This window comes from Hyperolius riggenbachi, chromosome 5, assembly GCF_040937935.1.
Source record: "Hyperolius riggenbachi isolate aHypRig1 chromosome 5, aHypRig1.pri, whole genome shotgun sequence".
NCBI classification, from domain to species: domain Eukaryota; kingdom Metazoa; phylum Chordata; class Amphibia; order Anura; family Hyperoliidae; genus Hyperolius; species Hyperolius riggenbachi.
This window is the reverse complement of record NC_090650.1, coordinates 423,993,622-424,018,952: the sequence shown is the minus strand read 5'-3', so window position 1 is coordinate 424,018,952 and position 25,331 is coordinate 423,993,622. Positions and strand designations below refer to the sequence as shown.

Genomic DNA, 25,331 nt, shown 5'->3' with positions numbered 1-25,331 from the left:
ACTTCCAAGCTGGGTACACATATACGATGCATGTCTCCTGCAGGCATTGGGATTTGATCCCCGGGCAACAGTTTGGGACAAGTTCCGTACAGATGTGGTGCTAGCCTAAAGGCTAGTGAGTGACACATTCTGTTGCTATGGAAAAGGGAGGAAGGCCGCCAAAGTACCCCCATGTGGAGCAGGTGGGGAGAACAATGCCCTTGGCCAGCACTGGCCAAGCAGATGGAGGGCTGGAGGCCACCAGTAGGGATGCTCATTTGGATTCCACGGAATTGAAATTTCCGATCGGAAATCGTCTGTTCCGATCAGAAATGGGAATTCTGCGGAAATCCTATTTACCGAACCTCAGTAGGTTTACCCCAATCACAGAACTCGGAAGCATTCGACCAATCAAAGAATGCACAATTTTCCTGCAAAAAAAAATCAGATTATCGCACTCAGATGTGGCTCTATGGGGGCCCACCGCCACTACTAAGGGCTAACAATTGCCCAGACAGTGAGTTCGCTGCCATCATCTGCCCCTATGAAAGAGCTTTAAAGTACCTACCATATTTTTTGGGCTATAAGACACTCCTGACTATAAGACCCACCTAGGTTTAGAGGACAAACACCAGGGAAAAATATACACTAAACCTGGTGCATCCATGGTGAAGGGGCATCTTGTGGTTTATGCCCCCTTCATACCTCATGCCCCCTTGTACCTCTTGTGTCCTCCTGTGCCCCCCTCTGCCTCCCTTGTGTCCTCATGTCCCCCATGTGTCTGCCTCTGTCCTCCTTGGGTCCTCCTCTATGCCCCTTTGTGTCCTCTGTTTGTCCCCCTGCTTCCTCCTCTGCTTGGGCACAGTACAGGAAGTCCCCGACACTGCAGCGAGTTGGAGGTTTACAAGCCAGGAACTCCCCGCATTTGGACTATATGATGCAGTGACTCCCCCCTCATTCCCCCCCCCCTTCTTTTGATGGCGATAAAGTGAGTCTTGTAGTCCAAAAAATACAGTAATTTACTAAACATTATCCTAAGAACATCTCTTGTATATCTTCTCAAAATTCTTGCAAACATTTGTGTAACAATCATTTTTTTATTTTTTTACTTTGTTTAGCTGCAAAGATATTTAACCTTTGATGTATTTCCTAAAGGGAAATTTAATTATTAACCCTAAAAGACATCTGGTTTCTTCTACCACCATTACCTAGTGCTTTTACTAGATTTGTCACAAGACTAGTTAAGTATTATATACCAAAGGTCACTGACAGTACAGTTAAACATCTTGAAGTTGCCCCACCCTGAGAAAACCAGTTTACAAGGTTTTAAGTGGCTCTTAAAGTGGCAGAATTGCTTGTAATTGCCACATTTATTACAATTTGTTCCGTTGAGAAAAAAAAAGGTTTATGAAGTATTATAATACAAATGGAAAAGTCAGTGATTGCCATAAAAATGCTTTGCTTTAACTTTTTTAAAAATGTTTTTAACTGGTCTGCAGACAGAGTGCAATAGAATGGTTTTATAGTCATGTTCACTAGCTGGGCCATGTTAGGGGTATAGCAATCTACATATAGACCAATATGCAATTCACTGAGTTTTCCCTTAGGTCAGTGTTTCTCAACATTTTATTGGTATGTACCCCTTTTAAAACCCTGTACTCACCAAGTACCCACTAGCATAGTAAACATTATCACAAGTACCCCTTGACAAATATATATTGTAGTACATAATAATTGGTTCTACAGAATTTCCAAGCATTTGCTATTGCGTTTAAATAGCTAAAACACTAATTTGGTGTTTCTTAAATAAGATTTATCATTTTCTAAAACTCTAAATTTGTTTCTCTTGGTCCGGTATATCAAGCTCAGGTACCCCCCTGGAACCACCAGAAGTACCCCCTGGAGTACGCGTACCACACGTTGAGAACCTGGGCCCTAGGTGATATTTTCACAATTTGTCAATAAAAATATCTCTTTTGAGAAAACTCAGGAGAAAAAGTTAATTGAATGAGGGCCTATATGTAGAGTCTAAATTGTCTCCAACATGATGACCCAACCAGTGAATATGATTTTAATAAACAAACAAACACAGAACATTTATACCATGCTTTTCTCCTGGCGGACTCAAAGTGCCAGAGCTGCAGCCACTAGGACGCAGTAGCAGTGTTAGGGAGACTTGCCCAAGGTCTCCTACTGAATAGGTGCTGGCTTACTGAACAGGAAGAGATGAGATTCAAACCCTGGTCTGCTGTGTCAGAGGCAGAGCCCTTAACCATTAAACTTTCCAGCCAGCCACTATAAGTCACCAGGAAGCAAGAAAATACTTAAAATAATTTTGCTACCTCTTTTTTACATACTGTACTTTTTTAAAGGGAACCTAAACTGAGAACCTAAACTGAGAAGGATATGGATCTCGGCTCTTCCTGTTCAGTAAGCCAGCGCCTATTCAGTAGAAGACCTTGGGCAAGACTCCCTAACACTGCTACTGCCTACTGAGCATGTCCTACTGGCTGCAGCTCTGGTGCTTTGAGTCCGCCAGGAAAAAAGTGTGTTATAAATGTTCTGTGTATTTTATTAACAAGGGCCCACATGCAATTAATAGAGATGTAGCGAACGGTTCCAGGCGAACTTTGGGGGTTCGCTTTCGCCTGGACCAAGCGAACTTTTGCGGAAGTTCGATTCGCCCCATAATGCACTATGAGGGTCAACTTTGACCCTCTGCATCACAGTCAGCAGGCACATTGTAGCCATTCAGGCTACAGTAAGCCCTGGAGCCCCCCCCCCCCCCTATATAAGGCAGGTTTGCCAGCCATTATACTCACTCGTGTGCCTGCTAGAGACAGACTAGGGACAGCTGCTGCAGACTTGTTCTCCTAGGGAAAGATTAGTTAGGCTCTTGGCTTGCTCCTGGCTGATTGTTATTGCTAAAATAGCACCCCTCAACAGCTCTTTTGAGAGCTCTAATGTTTTCCTGATGTGTTTTTTTTTTGTGTGTTGCTCACTGACACTGACATTATACAGCCCTATCTGTTGCAGCTGGACCTTGGTAATTGTTATTACTGTGCCAGCCAGGCACTGCCTAACTATCTATACTGGGACACCTACCTATGCCTACCTAACTACTGGGGCACCTACTTACCTATACGGGGACACCTACCTACCTACCTATACTAGGGGACCTACCTATGCCTACCTACCTATACTGGGTCTCCTACCTATGCCTAGCTAACTACTGGGTCTCCTACCTATGTCTACCTACCTATATTGGGTCTCCTACCTATACTGGGTCTCCTACCTATGTCTAGCTAACTACTGAGGCACCTACCTATGCCTACCTACCTATACTGGGACTTCTACCTATGCCTACCTACCTATACTGGGACTCCTACCAATGCCTAGCTAACTACTGGGACACCTACCTATGCCTAGCTAAGTACTGGGACACCTACCTATGCCTACCTACCTATACTGCTACACCTACCTATGCCTACCTACCTATACCGGGTCTCCTACCTATGCCTACCTACCTATACTGGGACTCCTACCTATGCCTACCTACCTATACTGGGTCTCCTACCTATGCCTAGCTAACTACTGGGACACCTACCTATGCCTACCTACCTATACTGGGACTCCTACCTATGCCTACCTACCTATACTGGGTCTCCTACCTATGCCTAGCTAACTACTGGGTCTCCTACCTATGTCTACCTACCTATATTGGGTCTCCTACCTATATTGGGTCTCCTACCTATACTGGGTCTCCTACCTATGTCTAGCTAACTACTGAGGCACCTACCTATGCCTACCTACCTATACTGGGACTTCTACCTATGCCTACCTACCTATACTGGGACACCTACCTATGCCTACCTACCTATACCGGGTCTCCTACCTATGCCTACCTACCTATACTGGGACTCCTACCTATGCCTACCTACCTATACTGGGTCTCCTACCTATGCCTAGCTAACTACTGGGACACCTACCTATGCCTACCTACCTATACTGGGACTCCTACCTATGCCTACCTACCTATACTGGGACTCCTACCTATGCCTACCTACCTATACTGGGACTCCTACCTATGCCTAGATAACTATTGGGACACCTACCTATGCCTACCTACATACATGAAGATAAGGTCGTTGCTTCATTGTGGTCAGACCAAATTTGATCAGCTGGACAGTCACTGTTGTTCTATCTTTGAGCTACCACAGCCTGGCGACCATATGGGCTTGAAAACCGCCATGGCCTGCACTCTGGCCACGGTGCGCACCAGTCCAGCACGGCCGTCATTACGCAAACAGCTGTTTGCGGTGCGTTACACGGTGAGTTTGGTGTGTCAGTGTGAAGCAGTACTCTAATTACACTCCCTGATTGATGTATACACATGTAAGATGTTTTAAAGCACGTTAGGCCTGCAATTTAGCATTCAATGTGATTTCTGCCCTTAAAACGCTGCTTTGCGTCACATCCAGATTTTTCCCCAGGACTTTTGGCATGTATCCCACTCCGCCATGCCCCCCTCCAGGTGTTAGACCCCTTGAAACATCTTTTCCATCACTTTTGTGGCCAGCATAATTTTTTTTCTATTTTTCAAAGTTCGCATCCCCATTGAAGTCTATTGCAGTTCGCGAACTTTTCGGCGAACCGAACCTTCCGCGAAGGTTCGCGAACGGGGTTCACGAACCGAAAATCGGAGGTTCGCGACATCTCTAGCAATTAACTTTTTTCTCCTACGATTTCTTTTAACTGATATTTTCACATCTTATCAATAAAATGCTTTTTAAGCCACCAGCAAGCAAGAAAACAAAATACTCAAAACAATGTTGATAGTTTTTTCATTTACTTTTCAGTACTTTTTCACTTGTAAAGTGCTGAAAAGTAATTTTAAATAGAAGATGAAAAATTATCTCCTAGGAGAAAACTAAGCAGAAATGGTGAATTGAATTGGGGCCATAGGACCAGATCCAATAGAATTAGATTTGGTCCTGTTCCATTATCGAGTCATGTAGGAAGCAGTCTACATGTGGAGTATAATAAGCTTAAACTTATGGCCCTGTCTACTTACTGTGTCATGTCTGTACATGTAGGGGTGTACATGTAGAGTGTAATAGAATTATGGTTATGTCTACCGGTCAGGTCATTTTGGGGATGTAGCGGTCTACATATAGAGTGTCATAAAATTAGATTTGGTCCTGTCCCGTCATCTTGGAGGTGAAGCATTCTATAAACCGTACAGAGTGTAATATGATAGTATTATGGTTATGTCTACTGGTCAGGTCATGTTGGCGGTGTAGCGGTCTACATATAGAGTATAATGGAATTAGATTTGGTCCTGTTCCGTCATCGGGTCATGTTGGAAGCAGTCTACATGGGGAGTGTAATATTATGGTCATGTCTCCAGGTCGGGTCATGTTGGAAGTGTGTGTGCATGTAGATATACTGTATATAGAATAGAATTGTGGTATGGTCCTGTCCAGTGCTGGTGTCAGGTTGGAGGAGTATATGGTCTGCACATAGCGTGGAATACACTTGTATTATGGTCATGTCTACAGGCTGGGTCAGGTTGGGGGTTAAACCGGATAAGGAGGCTGCATATTTATTTCCTTTTAAGGAATACCTCTTGCCTGGCAGTCCTGCTAATCCTCTGCCTCCAATACTTTTAGTCGTAGACCCTAAACAAGCATGCAGCAGATCAGATGTTTCTGATATTATTGTCAGATCTGACAAGATTAGCTGCATGCTTGTTTCTGTTGTTATTCAGGCGCTACTGCAGCCAAATAGATCAGCAGGGCTGCCAGGCAACTGGTATTGTTCAAAAGGAAAAAAATATGGTAGCCTCCATATTCTTCTCACTACAGTTGTCCTTTAAGGTGCATTGTTAAATGTCAGAGGTCAGGCTGTGCCTATGTCCAACTCAAAACTTTGGGAGGTACTGAGAGGCTTTCAGAGCATCCTGTCACTAAACAGTTGGCTCTTCAGTTTTGATTTAAACGCCTTAAAGAGAATCTGTAACAAAATTTTCAGCCATATTTCTTCTATTCTATAAGTTCCTATACCTGTTCTAATGTGGTCTGTCTTACTGCAGCCTTTCCTAGTTGCACAGTGGCTGTATTATCTCTGTTATCCAATCTAATCTTCTTTCCTTTGTCAGCTTTGTCGGCTCAGACAAGAATGTGCTGCCTCTGCTGTGATAGGTAGAAGTTATACACACCCACTCCACGCCCCCTCTAGGCTCTGTATGAGTCACAGACTGAGCTTCTCTCAGCCTATCACAAGCTGGTTAACAGCCATGTCTTTTGTTTGTAAACACTGCCTAAAACTGGCAATTACAAGCCAGGATTGCAGCAGGGAGTGGCAGAAACAGCACAGAGGGGCCCAGGAGAACATAATGAATAGAATGGTATGCTTTTTATTGTAAGAATTTTAGAGTACAGATTCTCTTTAAGGGTTGGAACTGTCTTGACTGGGTTTGGCAAGGCGTTCCGAAGGGTGGGGGAATGCCTTGGGTTTGGAACTGAAGAGCCACCTGTTTACTCTGGCATTTATGATCACATAACTTTTTCACCTACAAATCTGTTGTTGTTGGTGTTGTATTGTTTGGTTGAAGTGTATTATTGACTTTGCTAGGGGTCTGGTCATGTTTACGCGTACTTTACTCTCCTGTAGCGGATATGTAATCCTGAATACTGAGAACTCTTTTCAGATATTCATTAGTTAAACATTTTAAAAGCCACTTCAGCAGTAATTACGCCTTCCCCTGCAGGCACTTGTTGAGTCGGCTGTTCAGTAACCAGTTAGATCTACCGTTCAATCTTCCGCGTTTTATCGGAGGTTGTAAATCTCTTGTTGACTCATTACCAGCAGTTTGTTATTCATCAATCCTGCTTTAGGTCAGACTTTAATAAAGAACGTGACGTTTATAGATGTGCAAGCGACCCGAAAGGACGGGTGATTAATCGCCATGTGCAAACGGATTGATCTGACAATTTGCAACTAATAGCTTTGGTGGTGGGGAAGTTCTGTTATTAATGTTTGTCCTTGTTAAACACTGTGGTTTGCTTTCTTGCAGAAATCTCTTGGTCACGTTTGTAGCTGGACTTTGTGTGTTTGTGGGTGCGTGCGTGTGTATGTGTGCCTTTGCGTGTGTTGGTGAGTGTGTGTGTTGGTGTGTCTGTGTGTGTGTTGATATGTGTTGGGGGGTGTGTGTGTGTGTGTGTGTGTGTGTGTGTGTGTGTGTGTGTGTGTGTTAGACTGAAGTGTGTGTGTGTGTTAGACTGAAGTGTGCGTGTGCGTGTTAGACTGAAGTGTGTGTGTGTATGTATGTTTGTGTGGTGTGTGTGTGTATAGTGTGTGTGATGTGTGTATAGTGTGTGTGATGTGTGTGTTTGTCTGTGTTCCTTCTGCCTGTGTAGAAGGAAGAATCTGGGTACCATAGAGCATTCCAGGTCCCCAATCCATCCATCCGGCGTTCCAGTAGTTGATGGAGAGTTAAACTTCAGAACTCAAATTTCCGCTGTGGTGAAAACATCCTATTTTCACCTGAAGAACATTGCAAAAATCAAGCACCTCATCCCCCCAGAAGATCTGCCAACCTTAGTTCATGTCTTCATCACATCCCGACTGGAGCCCGTAATGCTCTCTACACTGGCCTTCCAAAAAAGGTCTTGCACCGCCTACAGCTGATACAGAATACTGCTGCCAGACTGCTAACCAACCAACCCTGTCACTGCCACATAACGCCAGTCCTGCACCCCCTTCACTGGCTACCTATAGAATGGAGGGTCCTATTCAAGATCGGCCTACTGACATTTAAATCCCTGAATAATCTGGGCCCTGGATACATGAAAGATATGTTGCAGCTGCGTAGCAATCCCCGCATTCTCTGATCCACAGGTTCTAATAATCTAGTCATACCCAGAGTCCATTTGGAATCTTTTGGTCCCAGAGCCTTCTGTCATGCTGTCCCTACGTTATGGAACTCCTTACCTCAACAGATCAGAACAGCTCCATCCCTGGACGTGTTTAAATCCAGACTGAAAACCCACCTGTTCAGTTTGGCATTTGCAGAAATATGGATAGAGAAGGGAGGAGCGCTCCGTAGTGTATTAAACCTTTTAATTGGATACCACGCAAGGGTTAAAAACACTTACAAGAATATAAAAAACATCAAGCATATTGAGGGTGGATACCCCCCCAAAAAAACCTTGGATGGCAACCTGTTCCTCCTCTGTGGCCAGCAGCGGGGGTGGTCCTAGGTGTTCATGGACAACGGAAGCCTATCCTCTGGTTATTGGATGCAGTAACTTCGCAACGCGTTTCGGCGTCTCCACGCCTTTGTCAACCCTTGTGTGGTATCCAATTAAAAGGTTTAATACACTACGGAGCGCTCCTCCCTTTTCTATCCTTTTTTTGTGCTACAGTTATACCCTTCAGCCGGGGTCGAGGAGCCGCCAGTGGTTGTATTAAGAATAACCAGAAGTGGTGGTCGTTTAGCGCAAGATTGCACATCGTTTCTTTTCCCATTTGCAGAAATATAACTTTTGTTGTGTGAATACTTCATCCTACTACCAATTACTGAATCTGAGAGAGCCTAAGCGCTTTGAGTCCTATGGGAGAAAAGCGCTAAATTTTATTGTATTATAGTGTATTGTATTATATTGTATAGTAGTTATTTTCAGTTATCTAGCTTTTTTTTTTTTTTTTTTTTTTAACATTGCATCATTCTGTCACAGTTGCAGCTTTAACCTATTTTGGTTCCTGGACGTAGAAACTACGTCCAGGAACCATGCGCGCTACCGCGCGCTCCCGCGGCCGATCGTGCACGCGCACTCCCGGCCGCGGATTCGGTAGCCAGGAAATCAATGTATCGGGCTATGGTGCCCGATCACTGATTCCTCTCCCCCGCTGAAAAAGCGACAGCTTCTCTCGGAAGCTGCGCCTTTTCTGGCCGTTCCCTCCCCGATGCGCCACTCTAAGCGTGTGTTACGCTTAGAGTGACGTCATGTAAACAAACTCAAACTCAAAAAGTAATATTACAACTGAAATTAAAAATAAATTAAAATGAACACACATTTACATTATAAATCTATTGTTTACCTCCCACCCTCCCAAAACTACCCAAATAAAATGTTTACTATAAAAAAAAAACAATTACAATAAAAAAAAACATGTAAATATTTACCTAAGGGTCTAAACTTTTTAAATATCAATGTAAAGATGAAATATTTCTATATTTTTTTATTTTAAACTTGTAAATAGTGATAGATGCAAAATGGAAAAAATGCACCTTTATTTCCAAATAAAATATTGTTGCCATACATTGTGATAGGGACATAATTTTAACGGTGTAATAACCAGGACATATGGGCAAATACTATACGTGAGTTTTAATTATAGAGGCATGTATTATTTTAAAACTATAATGGCTGAAAACTGAGAAATAATGAATTTTTCCATTTTTTTCTTATTCTTCCTGTTAAAATGCGTTTACAGTAAAGTGGCTCTTAGCAAAATGTACCCCCCAAAGAAAGCCTAATTGGTGGTGGAAAAAACAAGATATAGATCAGTTCATTGTGATAAGTAGTGATAAAGTTATAGGCTAATGAATGGGAGGTGAACATTTCTCACGTTAAAACCACAGAACCTGAATGGGTTAAAACCACACTCTGGGCTTGATTCACTAAACCTTGATAACTCATATAACGGCCGCGCTGGCATTTTTGCATGCGTTTTTGCGTGCAATCGTGAAAACGCACGCAAAAATGCTAGCGTGGCCTGGATATGAGTTATCACAGTTTAGTGAATCAAGCCCTCTGTCTTTTAACATATAAAACAAAGCGTCAGGGAGTGAATTAAAAAAACGCTCTGGAAAAGCGCTTAGAAAAGTGCTTTTAACAAAAATGCACCGCCCACCAAAGCACTGGGAATCGCAAAAAAATTGCTTCAAAAAACACCCAATGCTAACGCGATCGGAACGCAATGTGAACAAGATCTAAGTGCTTCAGAAAACAGGACTTTCTCTGACCCAAGTTGGGTCCGAGAGCTCAGAGAAGCTCTTTTGCATAGCTAACTGAAGTATTTTAATTCTTCCTGTACTGGAAAACAAAGTGAGACTTTTTTCTTTGCTACTACTGTTCTATTTCTTAGCTGGGATACACTTCATTATCTCATAAGTTTATTTTCACTACAGGTTTGCTTTAAGATGCTGAATGAAGTAATACATTATTTACAAAACTGAAATGTGTTTATAGCTTGGGTATTCTTGGCCTAGGTCCATGTGTTTACTTAGTAGTTATATATTAGTATACCTGCATGTCCCACTGTCTTATTTTATGAATCTTTCTTTTCTTTTCAGACTGACAAAATGGCCGGACAAGACCTTAACTTTGGAGAGGGAAAGCCGCTCTTGGTGGAAAAGGAGGAGGTAATTAAAAAAATGCATTTTAAAGGTAACCGCAGGTGAGCGGGATAAGGAGGCTGACATATTTATTTCATTTTAAACAATGCCAGTTGCCTGGCTATCCTGCTGATCTTTCGAGCATCAATCAATTGCTGCCTGAAGCAAACTTGTTAGGGCTCGTTTCCACTATAGCGAATCCGCTATGTTAGTGGATGGGGCTGTTTCCACGTTAGTGGATGGGGCTGTTTCCACGTGTGCGACGGCGGCGGTGTTTTTCGGTGCGGGAAAAATCTGCACGACAGGGTCGTCAGATTTCGCGTGCGGCAGGAATGCGGGCGAATCGCCGCTAATGCATTCAATAGGGAAATCGCATGCGGCTTTGTCATGCGGATTTCCCCACGATTTCGCATGAAAGGCAATGGAACTTTACACAGGCAGTGACATGGTTAATTTCGCCTGGCTCCTTGCCATGCGAAATCGCATGCGAAATCGCGGGTAAATCCACATGGGGAAACGCAGCCGCATGCGATTTCTTCAGCGGTGGAATCCAGGCGATTCCGCACCGCTACAGTGGAAACGAGCCCTTACGGTGTACAACCCAACCTCCCGCCCCCCGCTACATTTTACAGTGAAGCCTTTTTTACCTGTTGGGGCCTGGATGCTGATGGGTGAGTGGATAAGGGCTGATAGGTGTACAGCTAAGTGGTCATGCGTAAGTGGGTGGCTGGGTACCAACCGCTAAAGGTTGCCGGCTGGAGCAGCATGCGCGCGCGCACACACACACCACACGTACACACACACACACACAAACCACAAACACACATACACAGACCTACACACACACACACACACACACCTACACACACGCACACCACACCTACACACACACACACACCTACACACACACACACACCTACACGCACGCACGCACGCACGCACGCACACACACACACACACACACACACACACACACACCTACACGCGCACACACACGCACACTAAGCTGCAGCTTACCTGCACAACTGGGAAACTAGAGAGCACAAGGGCACGTGGGGAGGAGGTGGGGCTGGCAGAGAACAGTGGGTGTCCCAGCACACACAGACTAGCAGCAGGCAAGCTCTGAGCTCCATGAGTCAGGCAGAAGCAGCAGAGCAGGAGAAACTGAAAGAGTTCAGCGAGTGTAGTGCTGATGCTGCCCCCTACAGTCTGCTGCCCTGAATCACATGATTCAGTCGGCTTCAGGCCCCGTTCACACTGCACACGTTTCCAGCCGCGTTTTGGAAACGCGTGCAGGTGGCCGACACGCACGACATCAGACATTGCATAGAGTGCAATATCTGATGTTCACACTGCATGCGTTTCGGACCTGTGCGGTCCAGGAACGCATGCTGCACGCATTTTTTGTAAAAACGCCTGGCTGTCCCATTCACTTTTCAGTGATGGGATCAGCCACGCAACGCACACAAGCGTGGATGGCGTGCGTTCGTACGCGTTGCGTTCCGTGTGCCCGTCCGCGTTTGTGATGTGAACGGGGCCTCAAGGTAAGGCCGCCCCTGCAGCCAGGCAATGTGCATTGTTTAAAAGAAAGCAAATAGACCAGCCTCCATATTCCGCTCACCTCCGGTTCCCTTTAAAGAGTGGCACTAGATTGTTATTGTCGTAAAGATATTAAAATCTATATCAGGTATTTGCAACTCAGTCTTATTTAAAAAAAATATACATGTAAGTTTTAAAGTGAACAGAAACTACAGGAGAGTCATGAATATACCTGAGATGGCCCAAATAAAAAAAAAAATGATACATACCTGGAGCTTCCTCCAGCAGCCGCCTTCAGGCTTATCGGTCTCTCGCCATGCTCCACCGCTTCCTGGTTGCAGGGCCAGAGCTATCATAGGAAAAAATGGGCAATTGCCCCAGGGCCCCAGAGCCTGTAGGGGCCCCCAAGGTGTCCCTCCCCCATCTTAACTGTTGCTCCCCAGGGACTCTGCAGAGTCTTTGGCAGAGTAGTGTCTCGTCTGTGCTGGTGGGCAGGTGAGACACTACACTGACATAGACACTGCAGAGGCAGTCAGCATGTATTAAGCATGTGCACCACATAAGGCTCCCATCCCCGGGAGAGTTCTGCACCTGCGCAGAATGTTCCCAGCCACGGGAGCGCAATGGCAGAGTGTGCACGGACGCGCCAATTGTGGAACCACCAGGAGTCAGTAGGGGGCTGCTGGAGGAAGCCATAGGTATGCATTTTTTTTGAGTCATCCCAGGTACATTTTAAATCACCAGGTGATAAAGATGAAAGGACCAATATCGCAAAAATTTAATTTAAAATAAATGTAAACACATACAAATAAGTGTGTTTCTTCCAGAGTAAAATGGGCCATAAATTACTTTTCTCCTATGTTGCTGTCACTTACAGTAGATAGTAAAAATCTAACAGAACTGACAGGTTTTGGACTAGCCCATCTCCTCATAGGGGATTCTCAGGGTTTTGTTTATTTTCAAAAGCACTAAGTGAATGACAGTTGCTGTGTCCAGCTGCCCAAAAAAAGTGTGCAGCGAGCAGGGAAGCTGGCCAGCATCAATGTATAAATCCTTTTCAGGGAATGTCTTTATAAAGAATAAGAGCCTTGCTGAGAATCCCCCATGAAGAGATGGACTAGTCCAAATCCTGTCGGTTCTGTCAGATTTCTACTGCCTACTGTAAGTGACAGCAACATAGGAGAAAAGTAATTTGTGGTTCATTTTAATCTGCAAGAAAAATATTTCCTATTTGTATGTGTTTACACAAATGTTACATTTTACAATTTCTCGCGATAGTGATAATACAAATATAAAGATAGCTTATGCGAAATGCACAAAACTTGTACAAAACTTGTATAACCCCTACAATATACATACGGTATTTTAAAAAAGTGAACAAAAAGCATAAGTCTGAACTTGGGAATTTATATTTCTCCAATGGGCCAGATCGCAGGTAATTGTTACCAGCCCAGAATCTGATCAGCACGGACTGTAAAGGAAAAGCAGTGAAAGTGAAAGTTCAGCGTTCAGCAGAACTGGAGTGAGGATGTGGCTGACAGATTTGAATATGAGCAATATTTCAGGAATTTCTTTCACCCCGCTGGCCTCCCACTGCCTGGCTTTATCTGCAGCCTTACATCAGGGAAACAGCGAAAAATATGCATGAAAAACTCAGGGTGAGATCAGACATAGAAGAATGGGTACACCGGGTCACATGGCTGCCAGCTGGCTTACTTTATGTCCAGCGCAATTTGCGCAAAGTTTGATAGATTCATCCAGGGATGGAGTCGATCCTGGGAGCAATACAGAGATTGAAAGCTAATGAGAAGCCACAAAAAAACCCAAACAGATACTTGAGGGACGAGAGGGAAGGCTCTGGGGTCCTATACAGAATTCCCACTCTTTTCCTGGTCCCTGAGTTCCAGCAAGACTCTCCCGGTATAAGTATCCATTGGTCGAATACGGGGCTGCCATAAGAAATTTTGGGGCCCCTCACACATCATGCCTGGGCCCACCTTCCTGGGCCCACCCACTGGTTGCTGTGCCCGTCCACTAGCCACAGGTAGCCTGGTGTAGATGACCCCAGTATAGGTAGCTTGGTATAGCTGGTGCCCCAGTATAGGCCACCAAGATACAGGTGCCCCAGTATAGGTATTAAGCTATAGGTGGTGCCCCGGTATAGGTAGCCTGGTATAGTTTCCCCCAGTATAGGTAGCCTGGTATGGGTGGTGCACCAGTATAGGTAAACCCAGTATAGGTAGCAAGCTATAGGCACCCTAGTATAAGTAGCCAAGTATAGGTAATGCCCCAGTATAGGTAGCCAGGTACAGGTGGTGCCCTCAGTAATGGTAGCCACGTATAGGTGGTGCCCCAGAGTAGGTAGCCAGGTATAGGTTGTGCCCCAGTATATGTAGCCAGGTATAGGTGGTGCCCCAGTATAGAAAGTCTGCTGTAGCGAGCACATGTGGCCCTTCCAGTGCTGGGGGGGGGGGGGCAGAGCCCCCAGAAGCCCTGGGCCCCACTGCAGTGTCAGTTGCCCCCCCCCCCCTGATGGCTGCCCTGCGAATACTGCTCACTGCCGCCGCAGGAAGCTTTAGAAGTCTTCAAGAGCCTGAGTGCTCCTGAAGATGGTCCGCTCCACGCTGCGCACGCACAAGCACCCTCTCTCGCGCACTCACGCATGCACAGTACAGAGCCACCCGTGCTCCCGAAGACTTCTGAAGCCTCCCACGATGGGGCATTCAAACGGAGAACCCAGCACTGGAATGAGGGGACTGTGAGAGGAGCTGAAAGGCTCTATAGGGCCCAGAGTCTTCCCTCTCCTTAGGTAAGTATCTGGTTTGTTTTGGGGGGGGCTTCCCATTAGATTTAAAAGGACCATGAGCAGTACCCTAAAATCAAAAATTTCACTTACCTGGGGCTTCCTCCAGGCCACAGTAGGCCTCGAGGTCCTCCAGTGTCCTCCTGGCTCCTCACCGTGTCCCGCCGGCGGCTCCGTTACTGGGACACCCGGGCCGGGTGTAGAGCCGACTGTTCCTGGATCCAGACGCTCCGTGTCATCACGCCAGCCGCTATGCGTCTGTCATGCTGACTGCCATGACGGAGCGTCCAGATCCTGGAAGAGTCTCCGGTAACAGGGCCACCGGTGGGACATGGAGAGGAGCCAGGAGGACGTCGAGGGACCTCGCGGCCTAAGGTGGACTGGAGGAAGCCCCAGGTAAGTGACATTTTTGATTTTAGGGTACTGCTCAAGGTCCCTTTAAAGAGAAACTCCCACCAAGAATTGAACTTTATCCCAATCAGTAGCTGATACCCCCTTGTACATGAGAAATCTATTCCTTTTCACAAACAGACCATCAGGGGGCGCTGTATGGCTAATATTGTGGTGAAACCCCTCCCACAAAGAAATTCTGAGTACGTACTCTTGGCAGTTTCCTGTCTGTGAACCTTCCTGCATTGTGGGAAATAACTGTTTACAGCTGTTTGTTTCCAACTGCCAAAAAAACATGCAGCAGCTACATCACCTGCCCACAGTAAAAATGTCACCATGTCAGCATGTAATCAATGTCAGAATGTAAATTAGGGATTTAAAAGATTTTACAATGGGCAAACACTGACTAAATCATTTATACATAATTATTGTAAAAATGAAGCACTTTTTTATTACATTATTTTCACTGGAATTCCTCTTTAAACAACCATATTTTTCTTAAAGAAGCACTGTAGTGACATGTAGTAGAATGCAATAAATCATTCAGAATACCCGCTTTTACTGTAATTTTCCCAATTTGGTCTCCAGAAACACTTCCTATATCTACATATTGCCACGCCCTCCTAGTGATGCTTAGCCTAGGCTGTTTATTATGCAGACTCCGAGCATTCTGAGAAATCAGGTATATTTTCCACTGGCTTTAAAACTCTCAATAAACAAACATTCTGCAGAGCTACACCCGACAAGACTAAAGCTGTTATCCCCTGTGATAAATGTCAGAATGTAAATCAGAGAGGGGAAAGCACTGGCTAATTAACTTATAAATTAATATTCTAAAAACAAAAAAGCAGCATGTTATTTTCCCCAGTGGCGTAACTACCAAATAATAGAACCTCACAGAAAAAAAATAACGGGCTTCCTCTAGGTTTTCACCAGCTGACTTGAGCTGGGCGGTGATGGAGCGGAGTGTTCTGTACACGCAGATAGGCACCCAGTATAACCAGTTAGAACTCTTTACTGAAGATAAACATGCAGAGATAAATCTTACACCACCATCAGGTAATGCAGTTTAATTAAAACAGAGAGAAACACAGAGAGAATGCAGGAAATAACAATACCCTAGAGATCATCCTCACGTTTTACAGACGGTGACCTCTTGGTTTAGGTAATTATCCTGTGGATACTTCCAACAGTCGGAAGGTGGGTCCCATGTCGTTAGGCTGCACTAGTGCAGAGATTCTGTCTTCCCCCTTCCCTGCATGGTGCACCCTGCCCATACTAGAGGCTTGTCCCCATCTGATGATGCGGCCACTTCCGGATTGGTCGGGACAGGCTCTCGTGTGGGCAGCACCCACTATGCAGGGAAGGAAGAAGACAGAAGCTCTGCACTAGCATAGCTAAGCAGCACAGAAGCATGTATCAGCTATGTTATTGCTCACCTCCCAGTCAGCTGCTGTCTCTGGGGTCTGCCCGCTACCACGGAGGGGGAGGAGCCAGGCAATAAGGGCACTATGGCAGAGGTTCAGAGCATTAGCCTCAAACCTTTTGGCCTAGTGACACCACTTTATACCCCTTTAGGAATATTGGTGTTTACTAAGCACCCGTTATGTGTGAGCAGAGTGTTCTGTACATGCAGATAGGCAGCCAGTATAACAAGTTAGAGTTCTTTACTGAAGAAAAAACATACAGCTTACTTAGAACAGAGAGGAACATAGATACAGGAAATAACAATCACCTAAAGTTTATCATCATAATTTACACACAGTGACATCTTGTGGTTGTTTAACTATACTGCAGTTTAAGGTAATAATGTTGTTAAATCTTTAACGAGTTACATATAGTAACTATAAATAAACGTTTTAATTAAAAACATGTATTATTGGAGGTGAATTAATTTGAGGTTTTTTTTCTCTATTTTTAAGGGAATAATAACCCTTATATTGCCGGAGTATGAAACTGTGGTAAGTGTTCATGCTTTTGAAATGTTTCATTTTGACAAATATAACATGTCTGTTTTATGTTATTACTAGCTGATGGCATGCACTATGCTGCAGGATGTGATCGGCAGGGCAGCCAATCCCAGTGGGGTGGGCAGGAGGGGGCGTGTCTGGGGCAGTTCACTATGCTGCTTGGGGCAGGGTCTGATCAGCACGGTGGCCAATCACAGCGGGCGGGGCAGGAGCAGGAGTGTCTGCCTTGGAATCAGTCAATAATACTTTACTCCAAAAAAAGAGAAAGCTGCTGCACTCCAGTAGAAGAAGGGACCAGTGGCGTAACTAAGGCGCTTGGGGCCCCAGTGTGGCCCCAAGTACTCTAATGACACGGAGCCCAAAACCTACCAAGGACAACTGCAGTATCAGAGCGTTGTATTTAGAGTAATAAAACGGTTAGTTAAAGTGGATCCGAGATAAACTTTTACACATTTCATAATTGTGCCCCGTACACATATTTTATATGGCATTCCTCAAGCCAAATACATTTTTGTTGTTGTTTGTTTTAATGCCTACAACTAACCAAGCCATGCCCACAGTTCCTCCAGTGCCTAGGCATCCTGAGTCCCATGTAGCAAGTGCTCATGTGAGCTCAGTGTGGGGAGGAGGAGGCGTTACCAGTTGGGAGCTACTGAGATTTCAGAGGCAAGGGGGTGGAGAGGGGAGGATAGAAGAGGGGAGGGGAGTTTTCACAGGCTGAAGGCTAGAGATGCTGAGCAGCTTTCCTGTGTGTAATGATCACAAGCAGAATATGGCTGCTCTCATTTGATCACAGGAAGAAATAATCATATACTATTGAAGCTGTTTGCAATTAGATTTACTGTGTAAACTATCTAAACTTTAGATAAGATATATAGACAAGTTACTTGTTATAGTTAGTTTTTCATCTCGGATCCGCTTTAAATCAAATCTGAAGCGAAAAAAAACGTATGATATAAGGAATTGTATGTATGTGAAGTACAGATAATGAAAAGAGCATTGGTAACAAAGAAAAGAGTCCCATATTTTTCTTTTCAGCTGTATAGTTTTCTTATAACACCGCATCATTCTGTCACAGATGCATTTTTAAAACCACACTATGGCCTCAATTCACTAAGCTTATCTCCTGTCTTTAATAACTCTTCTAGAGTTGTTACCATGGTGATAAGGCATGTAGTATTCAGGAAACATTCTACCTCAGGCAAACCTAAAGTTAACTCTTCTATCTTTAAGTTAACTCTTCAATCCTTAAAATAACTCCAGAGTTAAAGACAGGCTGTTTATTAACTGCTGTGTGAAAATAACTACAGAGGAGGTAAATTGCCTACAGAGGAGGTAAATTGCCTACAGAGGAGGTAAATTAACTACAGAGGAGGTAAATTAACTACAGAAGAGGTAACTTAAGGAATGAAGAGATAAAATAACTCTCTCACTGTGTGGAGGTAAGTTATCTCTTGCCTTATTATCTCCAGCATGATCTTAGTGAATTGAGGCCTTTGTATTTTAAACTATAAAACAAAGCAGAGCCAATGGCCCTTTGAACTTCCCTGCAGTAAACCATATGTCAAGCTGTCTCTGTGTTTCTTCACTGTTTAAAGAGACACTAAAGCGAAAAAAAAATATGATATAGTGAATTGGTTGTGTACTATGAATAATTACTAGAAGATTAGCAGCAAAGAAAATATTCTCATACTTTTATTTTCAGGTATATAGTGTTTTTTCTAACATTGCATCATTCTATAATATGTGCAGATTACACAACACTCAGCATTCAAAATGAGTCTTTCAGAGCAGTCTGTGAAGTAATGACCTCTCCTCTAGCAGAGGAAAAGTAAATAGTCCAGGAACAGTTGAGATAATAATAGTCAGATAACAGCCCTCTCCAGGACTAACTAAAGGGGCCCATACACTCAGCCGATTTTCTGGCCGACCGATCGATCCCGATCGATCGATAGATCGATTGCAAATCGGTTGGCCAATCGACCGATCGATGGCCGATTTCGATGGATTTCAAAGGATTTCCATCGAACTGGCAGGGTGGAAAATTTAGGTCGATCTGATGAGATTGCTTATCAGTTTGCATTGGCCTTAATGGAAATCTGATGGCAAAAAAATGCCATCAGATCGAATTTCAATAGATTTCACACTGAAATCTATTGGAATTCTATCCTGGTATAAAATGTTCTAAAAACGCATCAGATAGATCATCAGATGCATTTCTTATCTATCTGCTGCCAATCTGACAAGTGTATGGGCACCTTTAGTCGGAGAGCTTAATGGCTTGTTTGCATAGAGATAACAACTGGAGTTTCTCAAATCTTCCTGTACTGGAAACAATTACACTGATGTATCTGATCTTAATGTTTTATTTCTTAGCTGTGCTACACATACAAATCATAATATCATCATTTTTTTTTCGCTTCAGTGTCTCTTTAAGTGCTTCATAAAAAAGGACTGTATTCCACCCAAGTTGGGTTGCAAAGAGAACTGAAGTTTTTTTTTAACTCTTCCTGTACTGGAAAACAACATGAGACTCCTTTCTTTGCTGGTAATGTTCTATTTCTTAGCTGCACTACATACAAGTCATAATTTCATAAGTTTAGGTTTGCTTTAAAGAAAAAGTGACACCCATGCTAACCTAGAAATAAAAAACATATACTGTATATAAGTAGATAAATACTAGTTGTACTTACATAACAGATGTATTGCACTATCCACATTATGATTCCTGTGAATTTTATAAAGGAAAAGCAGAAAATCCTATTCTAGACAGTTTCCATCTTGGTTAGCTTTGAATGAAGCTAATCCTGACATAATTTCCTCCCTCACTCTTTTTTTCTCCTCTTGCTAATTGAGTATTTGTTACCCGGTCCCGCCCTCCTCCCAGAGTCTTCAGTCACTCCCACTGAGGTCTATACTAGGAAGTGCACTGTCTTATGTCATTAGAAGGAGGGGAAAATTAAAGGAAGAGGAGGAATATATTATAGATAAAAAGACCCCCTAGCATGCAACTGTTTGGCAATGGCAATTAAAGGGCCAGTGCTCCTTAGGTATGTGATAACTACAAACCATAACAGCAGAAACAGTTTTGAATGCAGGATTTGCATCTTTAATTACTTAATACACTCAGACCAGTTGCTGTTGAAATTTGATGGTGACAATCCCGCTAACAAGATGAATGAACGAGGGCCTCTAGTGGGCCCCTCTGGTCCAAGGACCCCAGTACGGCTGCAACCTCTGCCTCCCCTACTGCTACGCCACTGGGACCAAGTACACAACTGCACACAGTGCTCTACAGGTGATAGGGGCTGAACACTGGCATAAATATGTGTCTAATAACAGGCAGAGATGATCCCAGCACGTCACACTTAGGGGATTAACACATAACTATTATGTAATCTTCTTAAAGCATGGCAGCCGGTCCCTTATACACACCTTCATAGCTCTTACCAGACAGTCTCATCAGGGCACCACTCATAGACAGAGAGTGGTATGAGGAGGGTACGTTTGGTAGCAGGAAAAAAGGGCGCCGGCTGAGGGTGGATGAAAAGGGTGCCGCCATAGACTCTAATGCAGTTATCGTTAGCGAAAAAAGCAGAAAAAGGGCGCCCGGTAAATATCATTAACGAAATTAGAACATTAACGTTATAGTTTGCAACGTTATAGTTTTTGTTATATTATTATTTCAACACCATTTGATTTATTAATCAATCTCTGTGACGTACTGCACCATCTGGGCTCCCGTTGTCCTGTTGTGTTTCTTTCCATAGGGTGCATATACTCACCCTCAACCTTCTTGTCTATATAATTTATTATTTTCCTAAAATTAAATCTTTGATAAATTGGATTAAATTCGCAAAGCCCAACTTTCCAGTTGTTGAGAACCTAGGATCTAGTGTGCTGGAAATATTGACTGATTAGCCATCTGTAAAACTCATCACTCCAGGCATCCAATATCTAATGAACTTATTGTCTATAACCAAATCAGTGTATAACAGACCCTCCTGTTAAAAGGAAACCTGAACTGAAACTTCAAATTCAAAATAAACATACACAGGTCATACTTACCTCCTGCATAGTCTGCTCCTCAATCTCTTTCTCCTCTCCCATGTCCTGTTTGTCCACTGTGATCGATGGAATTCTCCGTCCTCCATTTTGATAATGGCCACTACCCCATAACAGCTTCCTGGTAAGCACACTGTTAAACTGTAAAATCGCCCACTCAACCCATAGGGAAACATGGACGATACCTTGCATATCCGTTGTCCTTTCACTTGTAACTGACCGCAACTGGCATATACAGTAACTGTCAGCAACTGATATATTTCAGTTCTGAAAAAATCTTGTCAAGGAATCGTTGTAAGAAAATGGTGAGCTTCTGAGAGGAACGGACGGCGAGGTAAATATGTAATATTCATTCGTAGGTACATCATGAGTTTATTTTAAATAATTTTACTCAGTTGAGGTTCCCTTTAAGTCATGACCTTAGTTCCCTGATGTCAGGCCGCACTTTGCATCGACGTAAGTCACCCTGTCCGTGTTCGTGTGCCAAAGAGTGAACCGAGGCTAATCCATTTATCAACCCTTATATCCCACAAGCTCCAAATCTTCTATATGTCCAGATCTGCTTAGATTGCCAGTGGGAAGCAAGCGCACCAAAATAGATCTCTAGAAGTTCTCCTTATTTAAGGGATGTTGTCCTAATTACCTTAATTAACTCAATTACACCAGCTTAGGGCTTCTTCAGAGGAGTCACGGGCTGCATCTTGCACGAGGCATCGTTGAGGGAATGCTGAGAACGGTGACATCAGCATGCAGGCCAGGGGCATTGCTAGGACCGGGGGAGATCCAGGGCACTCCTGATCACCAGGTGTGGAGCAGGGTGCAGCTCACTGCCTTGCCCAAGGGGGAGTAACTATAGGGAAGCAGCACCTGCAATCACAGGGGGGCCAGAGCTGTGGGGGGACCCCAACTACTAACCTTTCCTTCCTCCGATACAGGGGACTATACGTCAGATCAGGTGTGTGTTTGTGGCTACACCTGTTATGGGTGTGAAGATCAGGATGCCACACTTGTTTTATGACCTTTGTGAGATGGGCCCCAAGGTCATGAAGGAAAAAAAGGGGAGGCAAGGGAAGGGGTGTAAACATTGGGGGGGCTGAATTGTAGATATGCCCCTACCTTGGTCGAAGCCATTGACGTGCTCAGCAGATGCTCCTGGAGAGGGTCTTATATAAGGTTAAAGCGGATCCGAGATGAAAAACTAACCATAACAAGTAACTTGTCTATATGTCTTTTCTAAAGTTTAGATAGTTTACACAGCAAAAAAAAACAGCTTCAAAAGTTTATGATTATTTATTCCTGTGATACAATGAGGGCAGCCATGTTCTGTTTGTCACATTGTCACAGGCTGAGGGCTGGAGATGCTATCAGCTTCCCTGTGTGGAAATGCAGTCCCCTCTCCTCCTCCCCTCTGCCTCTGAAATCAATAGCTAGTAAGCTCCTCCTCCTGCCCAGACTGAGCTCCCATAAACCCTTGCTACAGTGCCAAGGCACTTTAAAAAGCTGTGGGCATGGCTTGTTTAGTTTATAGTGGATTAGAGTATTAAAACAAAGCAACAAAAGTATTGGGCTTGAGGAATGCCCTGTAAACTATATAAAAGGAACACAATTATGCAATGAGTAAAAGTGTATCTTGGATCCAATTTAAGGATGGATGCTAGGTCTTTGTCCTCCAAGACATTAGTTCATAACTAACTGTCCTGGGGTAAAACTCTGCCATCAGTGCAGGTGTCCCAGGACACCAAGGACATCATTATAATTCGTTCATGTTGCTTTATTCTAGATAAGCCTGCTGGCAGGAATTAAAAAAACGGACAGCACCAACTGCCCTTATCTATAAACACACCCACTAACTATGTGATAGGCTAGATAAGCTAAAAGGTGTGTTTGTGCATGTGTGCAAACAAACTTGGTTCACAGACAGTAAACTGTCAGGGCCAAGGCCATGACATCACACAATGGGAGGGGTTTCACTGCAATATTATCAGCCACACAGACCCCCGTGATGATCTGTTTCAGGAAAGGTAAAGATTTCTTGTGGGAATGGGGGTATTAGACAGTGCTGAAGCCACCTGATCCCAGCCAAGTGAATACTTTCTTTTCACACATTCCGAAATTCTCATTTAAGATCCAATTTAACGATACTTGAAAAGTGTTTTCTTTTTTGTTTTGTTTTGTTACATTCCTTATTGACCACAGTGCATTCACTTTCATTTTTTTTCTTCAAAAAATAAAAAAAATGAAAGTTCCTAAAAAAAATTTTAATGCTTAAAAAGGGTGGTAAACTAGGCCAATCCGATCATGTGTGACAATAAATATTCACCAATCAGAGCACAGCGTTAGCTAAAAGCCCTGCGGCTATTGCGCAACCATTCTAAGAATACCGTGTCTTCTAGTCCTGATAATCTAGGGGATTCTAAAGTCGGAATTAACTGGAATAGAAGCCCTGTAAAGTCAGGATGTGATGGTCTGAGCCGCCCTCAGAGAACCAGGACATGTCGCGCTTCGTATGCCCCCCGCTCACCTATTCCATGGTGACGTCCAACTCCAGGAGGGAAGCAACTTTTTTGTTAGAGAGCGCGGAAGGGAAATTAACGTAAGCCCAAGGCGGAATAAAATAATAAAAAAAAATCAGACACCTACCTAAGAAGCCTTCCTGTGTCCTCCAGGAGTGCAACACCACTGCCGGGACCCTTTTTTAGCTTCAATAAATTGTTATTGAAAGAACAAGTAGTTCAACATTTTCATGGCAGTAAACTTACCCCATACAGGGGCTAAAGATAACATTGACAATTGTTAATGCAATAACATTTCCTAGTATACTATAAAATACAAAAAGAAACAAAAAAAAGAAAGAAAAAATATGAAAAACAACAGCAGCAAAACAACACACCAATCCTCTCCCACAATGTATCCTTGTAATCAGTGAGAAATAAGAGGCACTAGACACACTCATAAGGTGTCAATCTCAACATAGGCCAGGACAGAGACCACCAATACCGTTCATGTCACCAACTTAGAAAAATAACAAGCATCGTAGTAGGCCAGTGTTGTCAGTGTAATCAATACAGTTCTTGGTAAACTGGGGCATCCTGTCCTCAGTGACAGCGATCATTCATTCATGATTCATAATTCTATGAACCTGAGATATTACATGGTCAATATCGAGATAAGAATTTTTCCGACGAGAGTCCAAGTATATCTTGGCAGGGGCGTAACTAGAAATTACTGGGCCCCCCTCAGCCCCCTACCTTCACCTCTCTCCTTCCTCGTTTTCTGCACAGGTAAACTGAGAACCAATGTGAACCAACTGGTTAGTGTATACTTGAATGTGTTTTCCCCATGCAGATAAAAGCAGACAGCAGTGAAGCACTGCAGGCATTTTTTCTATCAATTACATTTGCTTCTGTGATACAGACACACATGGTGTGCAGAAAACACATGCAGAAAATCGCATGCAGAAAATCGCACGCATAAAACTGACAGACGAGTGTGCTCCCAGCCTCAGCTTTTTCTTACACTCACTCTGTCTGTGGTGATATATTGGGGTGCTGATGATGTTAGGGAACACAGGAACATATTTCTGTCATTTTTCTGTCTACTATGCCTGCTAAAAGCTAGTCTGGCTCTTGAAGGTACCACCTGGCCCCAGGAAACGGTTAATGGGAGCCTGTATGTACATGTAAATTCTGTATGTAAATGTACATTACCTCTGCCCTCATTGTCCAGCAGGGGAAAAGGTGTCTACTGCTAATTAGCTGCCAATTGAGGAAGAATAGGCTGGTCGGCCTGGCTTTTGAACTCTAGAGTCAGCCATTGTCCCATTATACAAAGCAAGACTACCAGAGTCTTGGGGACAGGGGAAGTTGACACCTGAAGGTTTGAAATTTACATGACAGCCGGCTGGAAGGGGTTGGAAATCTCTGCAGACTTTAAAAACGGAGACAGGAAAACTTTGATGCTAGGAAATAATGTTAAGGAAGCCTTTTGATGTCTGTTAGGATACAATCTTACCTGTTGAATTCTGCAATCTTCAAAAAGCTAAAACAGGAACCCTTTAAAGTTTGCATATCACAGGAAGACTAGGACAAGCGTTCGGTGATGTCACAAATGGGGAAATTGCATTAGTTCCTGGGGGCTGGACATTAAATGCCCCAGGGGACACTTCGGACTATTTAAGTTG

At 43.8% G+C, this 25,331-nt stretch overlaps 1 protein-coding gene across 1 annotated transcript in view; it reads left to right on the top strand.

Annotated features, from left to right (window-relative positions):
* NDRG1 (N-myc downstream regulated 1) overlaps positions 1–25,331 on the top strand; it is a 101,871-nt gene that overhangs the window by 30,388 nt on the left and 46,152 nt on the right. The window contains exons 2-3 of the mRNA XM_068238047.1: positions 10,343–10,411; positions 17,039–17,077. Of these exons, the coding sequence (XP_068094148.1) occupies positions 10,352–10,411; positions 17,039–17,077 (99 nt within the window). The 5' untranslated portion in view covers positions 10,343–10,351. The remainder of the gene's footprint in view (positions 1–10,342; positions 10,412–17,038; positions 17,078–25,331) is intronic.